Source organism: Symphalangus syndactylus, chromosome 8 (genome assembly GCF_028878055.3).
Source record: "Symphalangus syndactylus isolate Jambi chromosome 8, NHGRI_mSymSyn1-v2.1_pri, whole genome shotgun sequence".
Classification (NCBI taxonomy): domain Eukaryota; kingdom Metazoa; phylum Chordata; class Mammalia; order Primates; family Hylobatidae; genus Symphalangus; species Symphalangus syndactylus.
In genome coordinates, this window is record NC_072430.2 from 89,886,785 (window position 1) to 89,906,660 (window position 19,876).

At 35.0% G+C, this 19,876-nt stretch overlaps 1 protein-coding gene and 1 long non-coding RNA gene across 5 annotated transcripts in view; one reads left to right on the plus strand and one right to left on the minus strand.

The window, feature by feature from the left end:
• LOC129488145 (uncharacterized) overlaps positions 1 to 19,876 on the minus strand; it is a 521,486-nt gene that overhangs the window by 279,819 nt on the left and 221,791 nt on the right. The gene's annotated exons all lie outside the window — the stretch shown is intronic.
• The window catches only part of FSIP2 (fibrous sheath interacting protein 2), a 92,879-nt gene that overhangs the window by 26,928 nt on the left and 46,075 nt on the right, over positions 1 to 19,876 (plus strand). For all 4 annotated transcript variants that reach the window (XM_055289947.2, XM_055289948.2, XM_055289949.2 and 1 more), the window contains 2 exons: positions 15,152 to 15,209; positions 18,707 to 18,743. In XM_055289947.2, coding sequence (XP_055145922.1) covers positions 15,152 to 15,209; positions 18,707 to 18,743 — 95 coding nt within the window. The remainder of the gene's footprint in view (positions 1 to 15,151; positions 15,210 to 18,706; positions 18,744 to 19,876) is intronic.

Sequence of the window (19,876 nt, forward strand, 5' to 3'; positions counted from 1 at the left end):
GTGTATCTGTGTTGATTATACATCTACTTAGACAGACAGATACACCTATTTCTTGGTATGTATCAGATTTTATTTATCCCCTCATCTGTTGATGTACATTTGTTTCTATATATTAGCTATTGTGAATAATGCTGCAGTAAACATGAGAGTGCAGATATCTCTTCAACATATTGATTTCATTTCCTCTGGATATGTACCCAGAAGTCGAATTGCTAGATCATAAGGTAATTGTTGAGGAACCTTCATACTGCTTTCCACAATGTCTGCACAAATTTACATTTCTACCAACAATGTGCAAGGATTTCTTTTTCTTCACAATCTTGCCAACGCTTGTTGTCTTTTACTTTTTTGATAATAGGCATTCTAAGAGATGTGAAGTGGTATATCATTGTGGTTTTGATTGTATTTTTAATTTTAATAATTTTTTTACTATTGAGTTGTTTCAGTTTTTTATATACTTGGGATAACAACATCAGATATATGGTTTACAAATATTTTATACAATTCTGTAGGTTGCTTTCTCACTCTATGGATTGTTTTACAGCAATGCAAAAAGTTTTTAATTTGATGCAATCTCATTTTTCTATTTTTGCTTTTATTGCCTGTGCTTTTAGTGCCATAACCAAACATTTATTGCCTAGATCAACATCAAGAAGCTTTGTATGTTTTCTCTTACAGTTTTATGCCTTAAGACCTTACGTTTATATCTTTAATTCATTTTTGGTTGTTTTTTGTATATGATGTGAGGTAAGGGTCCAATTTAATTCTTCTGCCTGTGGACATACCGTTTTCCCAACATTTATTGAAAAAATTATCTTTCACTATTGTTTCTTTTTATGTTATTTTTAATTGGCATATAGTTATTTTCTATATTTATGTTGTTTTATTTTATTTTTAATGGGCAAATAGTTATTTTCTTTATTAAGAAAATCTTTTATTTTAGGCTGAGTGGTACATGTGTAGGTTTGTTTTACAGATAAACTTATGTCATGAGGGTTTGTTGTACAGATTATTTCATCACCCTGGTACTAAGCCTAGTACTAGTACTCAATTATTATTTTTTCTGATCCTCTCCCTCCTCCCACCCTCTACCGCAGTGTGGCCTCAGTGTCGTTCCCCTCTTTGTGTCCATGTGTTCTCATCATTTAGCTCCCACTTATAAGTGAGAACATGCGGATTTGGTTTTTTGTTCCTGTGTTAGTTTGCTAAGGACAATGGCCTCCAGCTCCATCCATGTTCCTGCAAAGGACATGATCTAATTCTTTTCTATGGCTGCATAGTATTCCATGGTATATATGTGCCATATCTTTAAAAATCTAGTCTACCGTTGATGAACATTTAGGTTGATTCCATGCCTTTGCTATTGTGAGTAATGTAATGAAATGAACATACACATGCATGTGTCTTTATGCTGGGATGGTGTATGTTCCTTTGGGTATATAGCCAGTAATGGGATTGGAGGGTCAAATGGTAGTTCTGTTTTTAGCTCTTTGAGGAATCATCGTACTACTTTCCACAGTGGTTAAATTAATTTACGCTCCCACCAACAATGTATAAATGTTCCCTTTTCTCTGCAACCTTGCCATCATCTATTATTTTTTTCTTTTTAATACTAACGATCCTGACTGGTGCAAGATGGTATCTCATTGTGATTTTGATTTGCATTTATCTAATGATCAGTGATATTGGGCTTCTTTAAATATGCTGCTGATTGCATGTTTATCTTCTTTTGAAAAGTGTCTGTTCATATTCTTTGCCCTCTTTTTAATGGGATTGTGTTTTTTTTCTTGTAAATTTGTTTAAGTTACTTATAGATGCTGAATATTAGACTCTTGCCAGATGCATAGTTTGCAAATATTTCTTCCCATTTTGTAGGTTGTCTGTTTACTGTGTTACTAGTTTCTTTTGCTGTGCAGAAGCTCTTTAGTTTCAGTAGATCCCATTTGTCAATTTTTGCCTTTGTTGCAATAGCTTTTGGCATCCTCCTCATGAAACCTTTGCCAGTTCCTATGTCTTGAATGGTATTGCCTACATTGTCTTCCAGGGTTTTTATAAATTGGGTTTTACATTTCAGTCTTTAATCCATCTTGTGTTGATTTCTGTATAGGAGGGGCCCAGTTTTGATCTTCTGCATATGGCTAGCCAGTTATTCCAGAACCATTTATTGAATAGGGAAACCCTTCCCCATTGCTTGTTTTTGTCAGCTTTGTCAAAGATCAGATGGTTGCAGGCCTATGTATCTATTTTTGTACCAATACCATGCTGTTTTGGTTACTGTAGACCTGTAGTATAGTTTGAATTCAGGTAGCTTGATGCCTCCTGCTTTGTTCTTTTTGTTTAGGATTTCCTTGGCTATTCAGACTCTTTTTTTTTGGTTCCATATAAATTTAAAAATAATGTTTTCTTGTTCTGTGAGGAATGCCATTGGTAATTTGATAGGAATGGCATTGAATCTGTAAATTGCTTTGGGCAGCATGATCATTTTAACAATATTAATTCTTCCTATCTATGAGCATAGTGTCTTTTTCTATTTGTTTGTGTCATCTCTGGTTTCTTTGAGTAGTGTCTTGTAATTCTCAGTGCAGAGATCTTGTACCTCCCTGGTTAGTGGTATTTCTTAAGTATTTCATTCATTTTTTGGCTGTTGTGAATCACATTGCATTCCTGATTTGGCTCCCAGTAGGCCATACATGCATGGCACCAGAATTGCTTCTGCTGAGGGCCTCAGGAAGCTTCCACTCATGGCAGAAGGGGAAGGGGAAGCAGGCATATCACATAGTGAGAAAGCAGCAATGGGTGGGTGCCATGCTCTTAAAAATCAGAACTCAGAGTGAGAACTCACTGTTTACTATGAAGTGGGCACAAAGCTATTTATGGGGGATCCATTCCCATGACCAAAACACCTCCCACCAGGCCCCACCTCCAACACTGGGGATTATACGTCAACATGGAAATATTGAGGGGACAAAACATCCAAACCATATCATTCTGCCACTGGCCACCAAATCTCATGTATTTTTTATATTGCAAAATACAATCATCCCTTCCCAATAGTCCCCCCAAATCTTAACTTATTCCAGCATTAATTCAATAAAAAGTCCACAGTCCAAAATTTTATTTGAGACTTAAGGTATGTTGTTTTCACCTATGAGCTCGTGAAATCAAAAACATGTTATTATTCCCAAGATACTACGGTGGTACAGGCATTGGGTAGACATTTCCATTCCAAGAGGGAGAAAACAGCCAAAATAAAGGGGCAACATGCCCCATGCAAATCTAAAATCTAGCAGTGCCAACATTAAATCTCGAAGCTCCAAAATAATCTCCCTTGATTCCATGTCTCTCATCCTGAGCACACTAAAAAAAGGAGTGGGCTCCCAAGGCATTAGGCAGCCCCACCACTGTGGCTTTTCAGGGTGGAGCCCCCATAGCTTCTGTCACTGATTTGAGTCTAATGCATGCTGCTTTTCCATGCTGAGGTGGCAACCTGCTGGTGGCTGTACCATGCTGGCATCTGGAGTGCAGTGGTCCTATTCCCACAGTTCCACTAGGTAGTGCCCAGTGAGGACTCAGTGTGAGTGCTTCAATCCCACATTTCCCTTTGGCACTGCCCTACTAGAGTCTCTCTGCAGGAGCTTCAGCCCTGCAGCAGGCTTCTGCCTGGGCACCCTGCCTTTCTCATACATGCTCTGAAATCTATATGGAGCTGCCAAGCCTCCTTCATTCTTGCATTCTGTAAGCCTGCAGACTAAACAGCATATAGAACCTGACAAGGCTTATGCCTTGCAATGTCCACAGTGGCATCCCAAACTGTACCTGGGCCCTTTAAGCTGAGGCTGGAGCTGGAGTGGCCATGATGTGAGCAGCAGTGTCCTGAGGCTGAGCAGAGGAGCAGGTTTCTGGGTCTGGCCCTTAAAACCATTCTTTCCTCCTGGGCCTCTGGGCCTGTGATGGAAGGGGCTTTCCCAAAGACTTCTGAAATGCCTTTGAGGGCTTTTTTCCATTGTCTTGGTTGTTAACACTTGGCCCCCTTTTAGTCATGCTAATCTCTCTGGTAAGTGATTGCTCCACAACCTGCTTGTATTTCTGTCTTGAAAACACCCTTTCCTTTTGTATCACAAAGACAGGTTTGAACTTTACAAATTTTTACACTTTGCTTCCCTTTTAAATATAAGTTCCAACTTTAAGTCATTTCTTTGCCCCAATATCTGATTATAGGTTGTTGGAAGCAGCCACATCATTTCTCAAAGGCTTTGCTGCTTAGAAATTTGTTCTGCCAAATACTCTAAGATATCACTCTTTAAGCTCAACCTTCCACAAATGCCCAGGACATGGACACAATGCAGTCAAGCTCTTTGCTAAGGCATAACAAGTGTGATCTTTGGCCCAGTTCCTAATAAATTTCTCATTTCCATCTGAGATCTTATCAGCCTGGACATCACTGTCTATATTTCTATCAGAATTTCAGTCACCACCATTTAACCAGTCTCTAAGAAGTTCCAAACCTTTCCTCATCTTCCTGTGTTCTTCAGAGCCAGAGCCCCAAAACTTTTCTTATCTCTCTCCATTACCCATTTCCAAAGCTGCCTCCATGTTTTCAGGTATCTTTATAGCAATGCCTTACTTCTCGGTACCAATTTTCTGTGTTTCATTTGTGTTGCTATAAAGGAATACCTGAGGCTGGGTAGTTTATAAAGAAAATAGGTTATTTTTCTCACAGTTCTGCATGGCACCAGCATTGCTTCTGGTGAGAGCTTCAGAAAGCTTCCACTCATGGCAGAAGGTGAAGTCGGGGAGCAGGCATATCACATGGTAAGAAAGCAGCAGTGAGTGGGTGCCAAACTCATTTAAACAGTTGGTTCTCATGTGAACTCAGCACAAGAACTCACTCATTACTGCTGTAAGGAGGGCACTGAGTCATCCATGAGGGATCTACACCCTCATGGTGTAGATCCAAACACTTCCCACCAGGCCTCACCTCCAACACTGAGGGATTACATTTCAAACTGATATTTGAAGGGGATAAAACATCCAAACCATATCAGTGATTTTGTACTTTTGTGTGTTTTCATAATGGTGAATATCACCTAAGTTTAGGATTTTGTTGAGCTTTTCTTCCTCCCCTCCCCTCCTCTCCTCTCCTTTTCTCTTTTTCTTTTCCTTTCTTTTCTTTTGTTTTTGTTTGTTTCTTTTTCTTTTTCAGATCTAGCTCTGTCAACAAGGCTGGAGTGCAGTGGAATGATCTCAGCTCACTGTAATCTCCATATCCTGGGCTCAAGCCATCCTCCCACCTCAGCTTCCCAAATAGCTGAGACTACAGACACATGCCACCACACCAGCTAGATTTTGTACTTTTTTTTAGTACAGATGGGGTTTTGTCATGTTGCCCAGGCTGTTCTCAAACTCCTGGACTCAAAGAAGTCCATCTGCCTCAGCCTCCCAAAGTGCTGGGAATACAAGCATGATCCAACACACCAGGCCCAGAGCAATTCTAATAGGACTGGTCTAGTGGTGATGAATTCCCTCGGTATTTGCTTGTTTGGGAAAAACTTTATTTCTCCTTACTTTGTGAAGCTTAATCTTGTTAAACATAGAATTCTTGGCCAGCAGTATTTTTCTTTCAAAACTTTGAATATTTTATGTCATTCTCTTCTGGCTTGTAAGGTTTCTGCTGAGAAATCTGCAGTTATTCTAATGAGGTTTTCTTTGTAAGTAACTAGATGCTTTTCTCTAGCTGATTTTATAATTTATTCTTTCACTTTGACTGTAGTCTGGGATCCCAATTTAAACTTACGTTAGATCACCTGATACTTTCCTGCAGGTTACTGAGCCTCTCTTAACTACTTATAAATCTTTTAAAAATACACATGCTTCAGTTTGTATACTTTCTAATGCTATGTCTTTGAGATTATTTTATTTGTCTGTAGTGTCAAATCACACCAGTAAGTTTTTAATCTCAGATAATGAGTTATTTTACAAGTTCTATTGGCTCTTTTTCTATCTTAACATCTCTGCCCCTCATTAAATGTTTCTAAGGTCTATCCTGTTAATTCTGTAATCTCTACTATTTCTCAATCTATTTCTGTTGACTAATATTTTTCCTAGTTATATCTCTTCTTTTCTTGTTTCTTTCCATGTATTACATAATTTTATTGCATACCAGAGAGTTTTATTTCTATGCTATTGTTGAGTTTTTTCTGCTTTCAAAGATTGGAGAATTTTGTTTTAACAGGTTTATGTATGATCATGATTTTTTTAAGGCTTATGTTTAAATGTTGTTATGGGACGTATAATGTCAATTTTACCTTATGGATCCTTCAGTACTCCTAAATGGCGATGAATTTTCTGGGGTCTCTATAAGATGTGCTAGACATTCAATCAAATCCCTCCTCTCTTACTAGTCAGTTAGGAAATATTTTCCAGTCTTGTGTGAAATTGAGACTTATTCTTTTCACACCTCCACAGTAATCTTTTTTTCTACAAGATGTTGTCATTTGCCTGGGTATCACACTAGATTGTGCAACTTAATATAGAGCTAAAAACTCAACAGGATGCCATTTTAGAAGCATGGACTTCTTCCTGTATATAATGCCATATTTTCCTGATATTATTCTCTATAGTTTGTGGCTGCCTTAGCTTTTTAAAATTTTTGTATAATTTCTAACCCCTCAAATTAGTTAAACCACCATAGTATGTTATTGCCTGGAAAGTGTCTTTAGTTAATAATATGTGGTAATTTAAAACTTCGCTTTATCTTTATCCCTTTCTGCAGAGAGTACATTATTGTGATTCTTATTCTCTATAAGTAAACAGATTATTCATATAGTCTTCTAATTTTCTGATTGATTATGGTAAGAAGGCTGGTCAAGTGTCAGTTATTCTGACTGCAAACCATCAAGCAGGATTTTTAACTACTGAAAGAGAGATTATATATGTGTTTTTTAACTATATGGTTCAAATTTTTCTGCAGTTGTCTCATTTAAGATGTTTTTATTTATAAGTAGGCTTGATCTCTTCTTTATCATTCTTTTTCAGGTTTGAAAACAAAGTTGTACTAGTTTTGTAAAGAGAATGAGAAAATTTCCACCATTTTATTCCTCAGAATGTTCAATGTAACATTTAATAATCTGTTCTTTAAGGTTTAGGTAAAATGTAGCAGTTAATATTTGCATCAGATTAACTGTTTCCCTTTTGCATTTTTACGGTGATTACCTTTTCAAGTTTGCCATCTTTCCTTAGTCAATTTTGTTAGATTGTATTTTGCTAGGAAATTATGAATTAGACTCATTGGCCTAGAGGTGCATGTAGTTATTATTTCAATAACTCTAATTTCTCCTAATTTTGTGTTTACATTATCTAACACTAACTAGTCTTTTCTCTCTCATTTCCCTTAATTTTATTAGTAGTTTCAAAAGCAGCTTTATTCTTCCTTGGTATTTTCAGAAGTTCAGATTTTTAATTCACTATTTGCTTGGGTTTCTTTTTTTAAAATTTTAATGTCTATTTTAGTCCTTTTAAATTATGTTCTAGTTCTTTTAACATTTCTTTGAATGAATACCCTCTTGAAAAGACTGCACAAATTTGTGTATTTGAAAGGACTCACAAGACTATATTGAGCATACCAACATAAACTATATAGCAAAAGATATTGTGTGGCTAGAGAAAGAGAGAACAAGCAAGCATTAAGGGCCCAAGAATCATACAGGCACAACCTCCTCAGAACCCTTATTCACACATGGACACATTTCATTTGTGGATCTATATGAAAAAAATTGTTTTCTGGAAGCTCTCAATGTAGTAGTTTTTAGTAGGGTGTTTTTATGCCCCTCTGTTTACATAGCCAAGCCATGTTGTATATTTGATTAATCTGAGTGAAAACCGTTAGTAAACAAATCTTACTCTGAAGTTCTCCAGGGAAGCTTAGGAACTTAAATTTCAAATCATAAATTGCATGGCCCTTGCTTGTGCGAAAATGAAAATCAGTTATCTAAGCTTCCACAGAGTTAAGGATAGAACACTCCCAGACCACCTGTTAACTCTATCTTCCAAAATTGTGGGTTGTTTTTCTGTTTTCTGGTTTTTTTTTTGATGGAGCCTCATTCTCTCACCCAGGCTGAAGTACGGTGGTGCAATCTCGGCTCACTGCAACCTCTGCCTCCTGGGTTCAAGCAGTTCTCCTGCCTCAGCCTCCTGAGTAGCTGGGATTACAGGTGTGCGCCACCATACTCAGCTAGTTTTTGTATTTTTAGTAGAGATGGAGTTTCTCCATGTTGGCCAGGCTGGTGTCGAATTCCTGACCTCAGGTGATCCACCCACTTTGCCTTCTAAAGTGTTGGGATTACAGGCGTGAGCCATCGCACCTGGCTGGGTTTTTGTTTTATTTAAAAATTACATTGTGCTGGGTGCAGTGGTTCATGCCTGTAAACCCAGCACTTTGGGAGGTTGAGATGGGTGCATCGCTTGAGCTCAGCAGTTTGAAACCAGACTGGGCAAAATGGTGATACCCTGTCTCTACCAAAAATACAAAAACTTAGCCAGGCATCTTGGCACATGACTGTGATCCCAGCTACTTGGAAAGCTGAGGTGGGATAATGACTTGACCTGGGAGGCAGAGGTTGCAGTGAGCCAAGATCATGCCAGGGCACCACACTCCAGCCTGGGTGACAAAGTGAGACTCCATCTCAAAAATTAAATAAAATAAAAAAAATTCTAATAATCATAGCTTTCATGCTCTATATTTTACTATGAATGTACAACTCAACACTGTACATTTTGATGTCAGTTGTCCTGCTTTTCATTGGTTTATATGTATTTTTTAACTTTCCCTCTTAGAATCCCTTTCAGTGTAACAGTTACCTGGGTGTGTATTTCTTTTACTTCTAATTTTGATAACATTCTTATTATTTATTTTTATTTGAATTCATATCAGAAAATTAAATATTGACATTAATTTTGATAACATTCCTATTATTTATTTTTAATTTATTTGAATTAGTATCAAAAAGCATAGGCTTTAAATCTCTTTTCATTGACATTAAATTTTCTTTATAGCTAAATATATGATATGATATATGATATGTTTAAGTGTTTTATGGATATACAAAATAAGTCTATTTTCTGTCTGAGGGATGCAAGGCTTTTATCATTATTGTTATCATTATTATTATTATTATTATTATTATTTTGAGATGGAGTCTCACTCTGTTGCCCAGGCTAGAGTGCAATGGTGTAATCTCAGCTCACTGCAACCTCCACCTCCTGGGTTCAAATGACTCTCCTGCCTCAGCCTCCCGAGTAGCTGGGATTACACCATACCCAGCTAATTTTTGTATTTTTAGTAGAGACCAGGTTTCGCCATGTTGGTCAGGCTGGTCTCGGACTCCTCACCTCAGGTGATCTGCCCACCATAGCCTCCCAAAGTGCTGTGATTACAGGCGTGAGCCACCGCGCCTGGCCGGGATGCAAGATTCTAATCCACATGTTGGCCAGGCATATGGTCTCTGTTGCAGCTACTCACTCTATCGTAAGGAAATCAGCCAGAGATAATACATAATGAATAGGCATGGCTATACATTTTCCATCAGTTTTGCTTCTGAGGATGACCATAACCTCCTCCCTGAATAACAGAGTGCTGTAAAGTACAGCTGGAGGAGGTTAGGGGTAGAGAGACCCTCTTTTTTTCTCAGCAGAGGGCTTAATATTTACTAATATATTAATCCTGTCCCCATAACACAGAACTGTGTTTTTTTAAAAAATCAAATGATATCTTCTGCAAATAAAAAAATTTAGTTACTTCCTTTGCAGGAAGTTACTTCCTTATAATTGTAGTTTTTTTTTTTTTTTTTTTTTTTTTTTTTTTTTTTTTTGCACTCTTCCCTTCCTAAGACCTGAAGTGTAATGATTAATAAAGTGGTAAAAGTGGGCTCCTTGTCCTTTCTTAATAAAAAAAGTTTAAATAATTTCTCATTAAGTATGATATGTACTGTGATCTCTTGGTAGATAATAATGTCTGGTTAATAAAGTATCTTTCTATTTCTAATATGTAAAACTTTCTTATTAGTGGTGAATTTTGACTTTTTAAAATATATTTTATGTGTCTGTTAAGGCTGTCATTTTTTTTGTTAAAACAGCTACACATCCTTGATTAAATCAGTTTTATCTATCCTGTGTTTTTCTTCTTATACATGTGTAGATTAAATTTACCAGTAGTTTGTTTAGGATTTTAGCATCTAGGTTCTTGAGAGAGGTTGGGTTGTAATTTTCTTTTCTCATAGTATCCTGATATGGTTTTCATGTCAAGATTATACTAGCCCCATGAGTTAATTATGTTGCCTGCTTTTACTATTTTATAAACATTTACGAAGTTGAAATTATATATTCTTTGAATGTTTGGTAGAAGTCACTGTTAAAATAAATAACCTAGTCTTTGTTCTTTTAGTGAGAAAAAACTAAATTATGAATTCAATGACTTTAGTGATTCAAAACTATTTTTCTTCTTTTTGAGTGCTTTTAGCAAGTAACTGCTTTTTTTATAAATTTATTTAATTCATCTAAATTTTCAGATATATTTGCATAGAGTTATAATATATCCTATTTATTTGGATGAAATTGTTGAAAGGCAGTATGGCATAGTTGCTAAGCGAATGTACTCGGGTAGCTAGGTTTAATCCACACTCTAGTACTTAAAATGCATGTTAGTTTGGCCAAGTTATTTAATGTCTCTGTTCTTTAGATTTTCCAAATGTAAAATAAATATAGTAGTAGTAATACATATGATTGTTATGGGAATTCAATGAGTTAATATTTTAAACTTTTTAGAACAGTATGTGAAACTTAATTGGTGATATGTAACTATGAAAGTATAAAATGTATCAAAAAACTTGCAATATATTTCATTTTTTTCTAAATCATGTTTAATATCCAATTTTATTAGTTTGTACTCATGAGTTAATTGTTAAATTTTGTGCTCCTGGGTTAGTTATTTTAATTTTTATTTTATCTCTGTTGCTGGTCATTTATAATTTAATTGCATTGTAGACTGAGAGTATGATCTTTATGATACCAACCATAAAGAGGAATCTAGAGCATGCTTTATGGCTTAGCAAACATGATTACTATTTAATAGATTCTATGTGGTTGAAAACAATGAATATTGCTCAATTTGGGATGTAATGTTCTAAATGTGTCCATTCAATCAAGATGATGAATTGTGTATTTCAAATATATGGCTTATTATATATTGAAATACACATATATACTTATTTTTTAGTCCTTGTTCTAAAAATTATTGAAAATAATGATAGTGGGTTTGCAAACTCCTTAATGTAGCTCTGCCCATTTTAAAAAATTATTTTTGATCTAGTGATTAGACCCATCCAAATTTTAGAATCATCATATCTTCCAGGTGAATTGAATATTCCCATCATCATGCAGTGCTCTTTACCATAAGTTATGTTTTTTGCCTTAAATGTGTCTAATATTAACATACAGATGTCAGCTTCTAATCTTAGTGTCTTTATTTGTTTAGATGCCTCTTATAGACAATCTACAGCTGGATTTTGCTTTATTTTTATTGTCTTAGCATTTCTGAATTTTAACGGAACCCAATCAATTTGTATTTATGTAAATTACAAATCTTTGGAAGTTTTTTACTGCCTTATTTGTGGTTTCTCTTTGTCCTACTTTTTAATGTATTTTTATTTATTCTTTATTGCATTCTCTTAGAGTGCTAAATTTAGTTTCTATCTAGTTTTTTTTTTACTGTTTTACAAATTGCATAACATATATATATTTCTTTTGGCAATTACCCTAACATTTTGTTTAAATTTTTATGGATACATAAAATCAGACATATTTCTGGAGTACATATGTATTTTGATATAAGCATATAATGTATAGTGGTAAGTCTGGTTAATTGGGAGATCTATCACCCAAACATTTGTCATTTCTTTGTGTTGAATGCTGTAAATTTACTCTTCTAGTTATGTTGAAGTATATTTAAAATAAAAGTTAAAATTGGATAATTTACTTCTAATCATAACTTTATATCATATTTATTATTGTCCAATATTTTAAATTTTGACATTTTAAAGGTTTTATCAGTCAAATTACTTTCTTATTACTGTTTTATACAGATTTTATTTATATTTGCCCACCTGTTTACCAGCTTATTTTGTTCTCCACTCATTCCTTCTTGCATTTAATACTTCTTGGGATTATTGCCATTTGTCCTAAAGTACTGCATTCTTTAGAAAGGTCTTTAGTGAACTCATTTTGGGAATAAGTTATCAGATTTTATTTGATAAAATTGTCTTTATCCTTGTATTAGAATATCATTATGTCCAAGGGTATGAGTAAGTTTCAGGGGACAGTTTTTTTTTTTTTCTTAGCACTTTAAAGATAATGGATTTTTAGGCTGAGGCACAAGAGTCACTTGAACCTGGGAGGCAGAGGTTGCAGTGAGCCGAGAACGCGCCACTGCACTCCAGCCTGGGTGACAGAGCAACACTCCATCTTAAAAAAAAAAAAAAAAAAAAAAAAAAAATTGTTTTGTTTAATTCTTTTACTTTTTATTCTATGTAATTATTCCTGTGTAAGTGATCCTTCCGTCCCCCACCTCAGGCTGTTTTTAAGATGTTTTCTTTTTTTTTCTTTAGTATTATTATAAGGAGCAGTTCTGTACAAGTTTCAGCCATTTCCTCTTTCTATATTGCCTCTCTTCATTTTCGTTATTATCTTATTCTGAGTATTAGACTACCTTCTTGTCTCATGTCCTTTAACAACTGTATTTTCCATTTCTCTCACTGCATTCCTGTTAATTTCTTCAAATATGTTTTCTAGTTCACTAATTCTCTCTTTAGTTATTTAGTTTTTCTATATAGTTTATTATTTCATAAATTAATTGCTTTGTAAAATTGATTGAACTATGGTATATATATAATACAATTTCTAAATAGTTATTTTTAAATTTGGCTGGACTTCTTATAGGCTCTTTTTCTATTCTTATCCTTTCAAAACCCTTCTTTATATATTTAAACATATAAAGTCCTCTTATTTTATATTTTATGTTTGCTAATTCAAATATTTGAAATCTTTGGGGTCTAATTTTGATATATTGTTTTTGCTTCTGTTAAAAGCCATGGTGTCTTGTTTTTCTTCTATTTCTGTGGGGAGTGGGAGGTTGTTATTGTTATATGTGAGCTCAGTTTTGACAGAAATTATTGTTGGGGATTCAATAATATTTGGATAGGTTGTTATTCTCTAAAGGAAATATACATACGCTGCTGCCAGTTATCTGTAAGAGCTATGAACACAGATTCATTTTAAATTAAATTCTCACATGTAGTTTTAGGGACAATACAGTTTCTGTGGATTTGAAATTCAAGGTCATAGAAAACATAATCTATGATTATGAATTCTTAGCAAATACTTTTATCTTCTCCTCCTTCTCCACCCACAGCCAAAAGCCAAGACATAATTTGTTTGCTTCCTCTGTGGCATGATTTTTTTTTTTTTTTTGTAGATGACTAATTGAAGATGTAGCTCATTGGGATCCTAAACAGATGGCCCCTGACTTACAGTGGTTGGACTTATGATTTTTCAGCTTTAGGATTGTGTAAAAGCAATAAAGATTCAATAGACACTGTATTTTAAGTACCTACACAACCGTTTTTCACTTTCAGTATAGCAGTCAATAAATTATATAAGAAATTCAACACTTTATTATAAAGTAGGCTTTGTGTTAGCCGATTTTGCCCAACTGGAAGCTAATGTAAATGTTTGGAACAAATTTAAAGTAGGCTAAGCTAAGCTATTATGCTCAGCAGGTTAGGTGTATTAAATGCATTTCCAACTTAACATATTTTCAACTTATGATGGGTTTATTGTGATATCAACCCCATTGTAAGTCAAGGAGCATCTATATATTTTTAGGAGCTCTTAGTTTTAATTCTCCATCTTTTGGGGGGCCCAATGTCTTGTTTTAAATGCTCTGACCAGACACTAAATTTCTAGATGTAGCCAATGTCCTTAGGGCAGGTATCAGCTTCAGCATTTGTTTACCACTATAGATTTGTGTTCTCACATTTGTTTTACCTTCAGAAAATTCTCCTATCTCTTTGAAAGTTTAGCTATTTTTAACAGTATGGCTTTAATGCTCTATACTGAATTCTAGGCAAAATTAAAAATATTTGTTTAGCATATTGCTGGAAACCACGGAAGAGATTTTTTGTATTAAAAATAGTGTTGTCTTCACATTTAATTTTCAGATATGGGCACTCTTTTTTTTTTTTTTTTTTTTTGAGACGGAATCTTGCTCTGTCACCAAGGCTGGAGTGCAGTGGCGCTATCTGGGCTCACTGCAAGTTCCACCTCCCAGGTTCATGCCATTCTCCTGCCTCAACCCCCCAGCAGCTGGGACTACAGGCGCAGGCCACCACACCCGGCGAATTTTTTTGTATTTTTAATAGAGACAAGGTTTCACCACGTTAGCCAGGATGGTCTTGATCTCCTGACCTCATGATCCACCCTCCTGGGCCTCCTAAAGTGCTGGGATTACAGGCAATGTCGGTTCCTTTGTCTCTAAAATTGATCCACACCAAAACATGTTAAGTACTGAGGATATATGTGGGAAGTCATAATCAGATGTACACAAGAGTAAACATAATTACCATGTAGCATGATGAGTTTTATAGTATAAACATGTTTAGAGTGCTTTGAGAGCACTGGGAAGGGCATTTATTCAGGTGGGTATCAAGGAAGGCTTTCAAGAGTTAACAAGCTGAATGAGACCTAAAAGATGAGAAGCTAAAATACAGCACAGGGTGTTCTAGACAAAAGAAATTGCAAAACCACAGTCCAGAGAGGCATGAGAAGCATGATATATTTAGGGAACTGCAAAATATTCTGTCTCTGGACCATAGCATAAGTATGAAAGACTAGTCAGAGAAGACACTGGAGAGGTAGATAAGGACATCAGATCTTACAGTACAGGTCCTCGCTAAGGACTTTGGACTTCTTCACTGTGGAGAGTCCCTGAAAACCTGTAAACGAGGCAGTGATAACAGAGAATAAATACCTACTGGAGGATTACCATTTAGCAAGTTGCTGAGGATGGATACAAACTATGTAATTTTATTTTTCTGATAAATAGGACCTCAGGCTCATGCTACAGACCCGGGTATATTTTCTTCTCCTGTTTACACAAATATGTAAGTACCTAAGGAATTCCATGTAATCATAAATAATTTTAATAATTACATAAGAGTGCTGCTCATAAGCAAATGATTCATGGAAGCCTCCATTTTTATAGTTCTACTTGGATTTAGTGAAACTTAGTGTTTTGCAGACTTTCAGCACTAAGCTTAAGTTGTAGACAAAGTGAATCATTGTCCTTTCCTTTCTCCTTCTCCTTATCTATAATCCAGCTATAGTCAGGTTCTCCATGCCACTTTCAAGTGTATCCACATCATAGCCTTCTTTTGGTAGCTTCTCATGATCTGGCTTTATTTCTTTGCTTTTGTCTTCTTTGAAACAGCTACCATTTCTTATGCTTTTTGAGATTATTGGCTGTCTAAGGCTGGTAAAATAGTTTACTCTATAGTATAAATGACTTAATCAGTTATTCCCCCACCCCAAAGGCTATTTTGCAGTTTAATAAAAAATAATAATCTCTAGTACTGGAAATTATGGCACTTAGAAGAGACAGTTGTTAAGCCCAGGGACTTTTCATTCTTCAAACCTTAGTGACCACCTATTTTGTTGATGTTTATATCTGTTTTTCTCAACTCAAGAAAAGAGAGAGAGGAAAACATGAATCTAAGTAATGGCAGTGAGCTCTGTATTATTTTACACCCAATGCCATCATCTTTTTAAAAAATCAACAAGCCAAATGAAGTATAGGATAGACTTTACAAACCCCAAATTCCTGTGAAGATGATTGAGTAAAATAAGTGGTGCATGATGGCAAATGGTATTGACATGTTCAGACAAGGCTTCCTGAAATAATAGTTTTTACTTTAAGACTGACAAATATCAGTTTGTTTGACTTATTGAGTATTCATATGATACATAACACTGTAAAAGATGCAGAAGGAAGGAAACTGGCTTGTCTAGTTCAAAGCAATAAAACTTGATGACTGTGTGTAGTCCATATGTAAAATAACATTGTTTATTTTATTTATTTGAGACAAACATTTTTATTTATTAGAAATATAAATACCTACCTCTTTAAAGAAAAGGTTAGAAGAGGCTGATAATATAGTTGTAATAACTGCATTTTTTATCTTCTCCTACCCAAGAATGTAGAACTACAAAAATCAGTTGAATCTGTCATAGCAAGCATTTTGGATATTCTTTCATTAAAAATCTTAGCTTGGTGAAAAATAAAGAACTCTATACCTTACCTGGAGCTTCTTCACCACTGCTCCAAGAGCATACACACAGATCCAAATAAAGAGCAAAGACACATATGTCACATTCCTCTTGCTCAGGTTTAACTCCAGGTTTTATAGGAGTTTGCTGTGGAAGCCTCACATCTATTCCATCATTTCTTTTCTCACTTACTGCTTAGTTTTCTTGTTCCTGGTCATTTGTTTAATGTTACAAAAGATTTATAAAATAGAGATGAAAATTCAGTACCAAGGGAATGAAAATAAAGTAAATATGACAGCAGTGGGAGTAAAGTTGCAATAATTAAGCGTTGCACTTAGGTGATAAGTAACTTTGTATTACAGGGATGGTATAACGAGTAACAGAGTGAAGAAGGCAATAAATCTACTACCCTGGAGACTGTGGTTAAAACTTGTAGTTTATTTATTGGGTAATAGTCTGATGGTTTTTAGTGGGGGTGTGATGGTCAAATTAGCTTACACAATGAATAACTTTGGCACCAATATATAGGAAAAATTGAAAGAAAGAAACTCAGAACCAGTTCCCAAAGCTATCAGTGGCCTGCAAAGGCTTCATTTGGGATTAGAGAGAAGTAGGCACAGATCCGAAAGACTTTAAATAGGAATTTATTTATCAAACATTTATTGAGAACCTACTATGTTCAAACTATAATGTTAGATTTTAGGCAGGTACCGAGATAAAACTATGTTGCTATGATTTCAGGGTATTATTTTTCAAGGATATTATGAAGCTGGAGAGAGGGGATGAAAATAAGACAAGTTAAAACAACAAAACCCACTGCTATTACCTAGATTCACTGTTTTCCCTAAATAAGTGCTCTCTGGAATGTTGCAAGCCTTTAATTAATTAGAGCCCCAGAAACTATAATTCTCGTCATTTTTCTTTTGCCAGTTTACTTGTTACTTTTTTGGAGGAATGAATTTCTGAAGATACTTACCCTGCCATTTCTGCTAATGCCATGCTTTATCTGGTTAATAAAATTGTTTTCTAATAGTCACCAATGAAGCTTTTTCAGTTTCCTGACTAATTTTACCTGTAGGCCTTTGCACTTTGTTTGGTTCTGTGTGTATGCTTTTGGTGCAGAAAGTCTATTGGGAACTGCTATCAATGAATACATAGAACTCCTTGAGTTATGTTTTGTGCCAATGAGATAACATGAAGAAAATAGAAAAGTGAATCTGAATGCATTAGGTTGCAGAATATCTAAGAGAAAAACCTGTGGAAACTAGAGTTGACCTAAGAAACCAGATCCTAGAAAAAGAAATTAGGACAAACGATAGAGAACATGTCACTGACTTCAGCTTTCATGCTCCTAGTCGAATACTGCCAAAAGGTACAAATCTAAGGATAGACCATTGTCATGAAGCCCATTTTATGAACTGAACCCAGTGAAGTTTCTTTTCTCTTCTGCCAAAATATAGGATATAGTTTTCAGTCTGGCTGTTTCTCAAAATTGAATTATATCCCTTGTGGGAAATGTACATTTGATCATGTAGAGTACAGGCCTAGAAAGGAGTGCTGATTTTTTAAGAAAGTAGAAAGAAAAGAAGCAGTTCAAATCAGCAAAAATATATGAAAATAAATCAGACTTCAGTTTTAGATTTTGTTTTTATAAATATGTATTTTTCTATTATTTTTATGATTGAGCTATTCCTTTTTTGCAATTCAGAAAACTGTTTTTATTTCATTAGTGTGTGATGGTAAATCTAATAACACATGATAGAATATTGTTATACACAGAAAAGGAATGCATCTAAATTGATATTACATATAGCTAGAAACTTATGATTTTAACCCATAGTTACTGAAAAATCATTCACATATTTTCTTCCTACTGTGGAATATGGGGAGAGGACAGTAGAACTATGGCATTTGAACGAGTAAATAAAAGATTATCAGAAACTTCTGGTCAGATGCCTTGCTACTCCATCAGGGCTTTTAGCAGTTAGAAGGGACTCATCTGCCCTCTTCCTGCAAATCCTATATCCATTTTCAGAGAAACACAATGTAGGCATGGCTAAGGTGTGTTGGAAGTATAAGGATCAGAGAGATACACTGTTTATGCAGCAGCTGCAATTCTGTTCCCCTGGGTAATAAGGCACATTTCTGAAACTAGAGGCCAGTCTAAGGAGGAAGTGAAATAGGGGGCTTGGAAAAAATAGTATATTCTTCATTTTGAATTTCTATAGAAAAACTCTTAGATACAACAAAATGATTCAATAATTAGAAATTTTGGGAAAAGTTTTACAAATTTTTGACTCTATGTAATAACTAAATGATCAACCTTTCTTTACAGGCAACAGAACTTGCTGCAAAATTGCTTGCAAGAAAAAGTATGTATCATAAAATCCACCGATAAAGCAACATATTAGTCATACTTTCTGATGCATCATAATAGAAAACATTTTGTTAACTAAGTAATAGGAATCATCCATTGATGTTTGTCAGGCTTCCTTTTTGCTGCTTTTTCTTCTTTGAAGTTTACTTTCAGTTAATTCTTATACTTTTCTGTGGTGCAAAATTGTTATCAAACGATAATACTGACCCTTCAAGATGAAGTCTCATGGGTGTAGAATGGTGAGATATTAACGGACCTAACCATCATAGGAAGAGAATCAAATACCACAAGCCTATTATATCATGGGAAGCCATTAATCAATAAGGCCTTTCACATCTTGCTGGTGAACTCAGTAGTAGGTGAGTTGAGATGCTTAGATCTGTCTTCAGCAGTTTTGTGAAAAGGGACCTGGTCACCTATGAGCTGAGACTTGGAACAGGCAAAGATAAGATCGTGTATTTTTATGAGGCCTAACTCTGGATCTAGACCGAACAGTCAGGAAAGAGAAAGTATTTGAGGAGCAACACATACTCTGACACACTATTTAACATGGAAACTTGCTCAATTCATAGAATATGCAGCAAATACAAAAGCTTTGACCCAAGGGAATTTTTTTCAGTTTAATGTTGTAATAGAAAGCAATTAAAAACTAGGATTCTATCATATTTCACTACAAAGAAAATGTTAGAAATGTATCCCTCTTTTATATATTGAGGTTGGAATCTCTTTGCCACAACTAACCTAAGAGTAATAATGTAGGTTATTGTTTATCATCTCCAGAAATAAGAAAAATGACATATATTGAATGTCCTAGTTTATAATTTATATGTGTTGTAGTTGATTTAGAATAATTATCTTCTCTATAAACATTTAGGTATGATTCTTAAATATTTGATTTAGAGTGTATTTATTTAAGACATGTATTTTACAGCAGACTGTCATCTCAAAATATGTGTTTGATACCACTAACCCATTGCTTATACAATAAGTTAAAATATGTTTGTGTATTTGGGGATTACAGCTGAATAAAATGGCCTTTCCTGGGGTGCTCCTCAAATGCTTTCAAGTGAGTCAAAAGAGAGTGTGCTACATATATGTTAATTTTTCTTTGAATGTTTCTCTGAAATA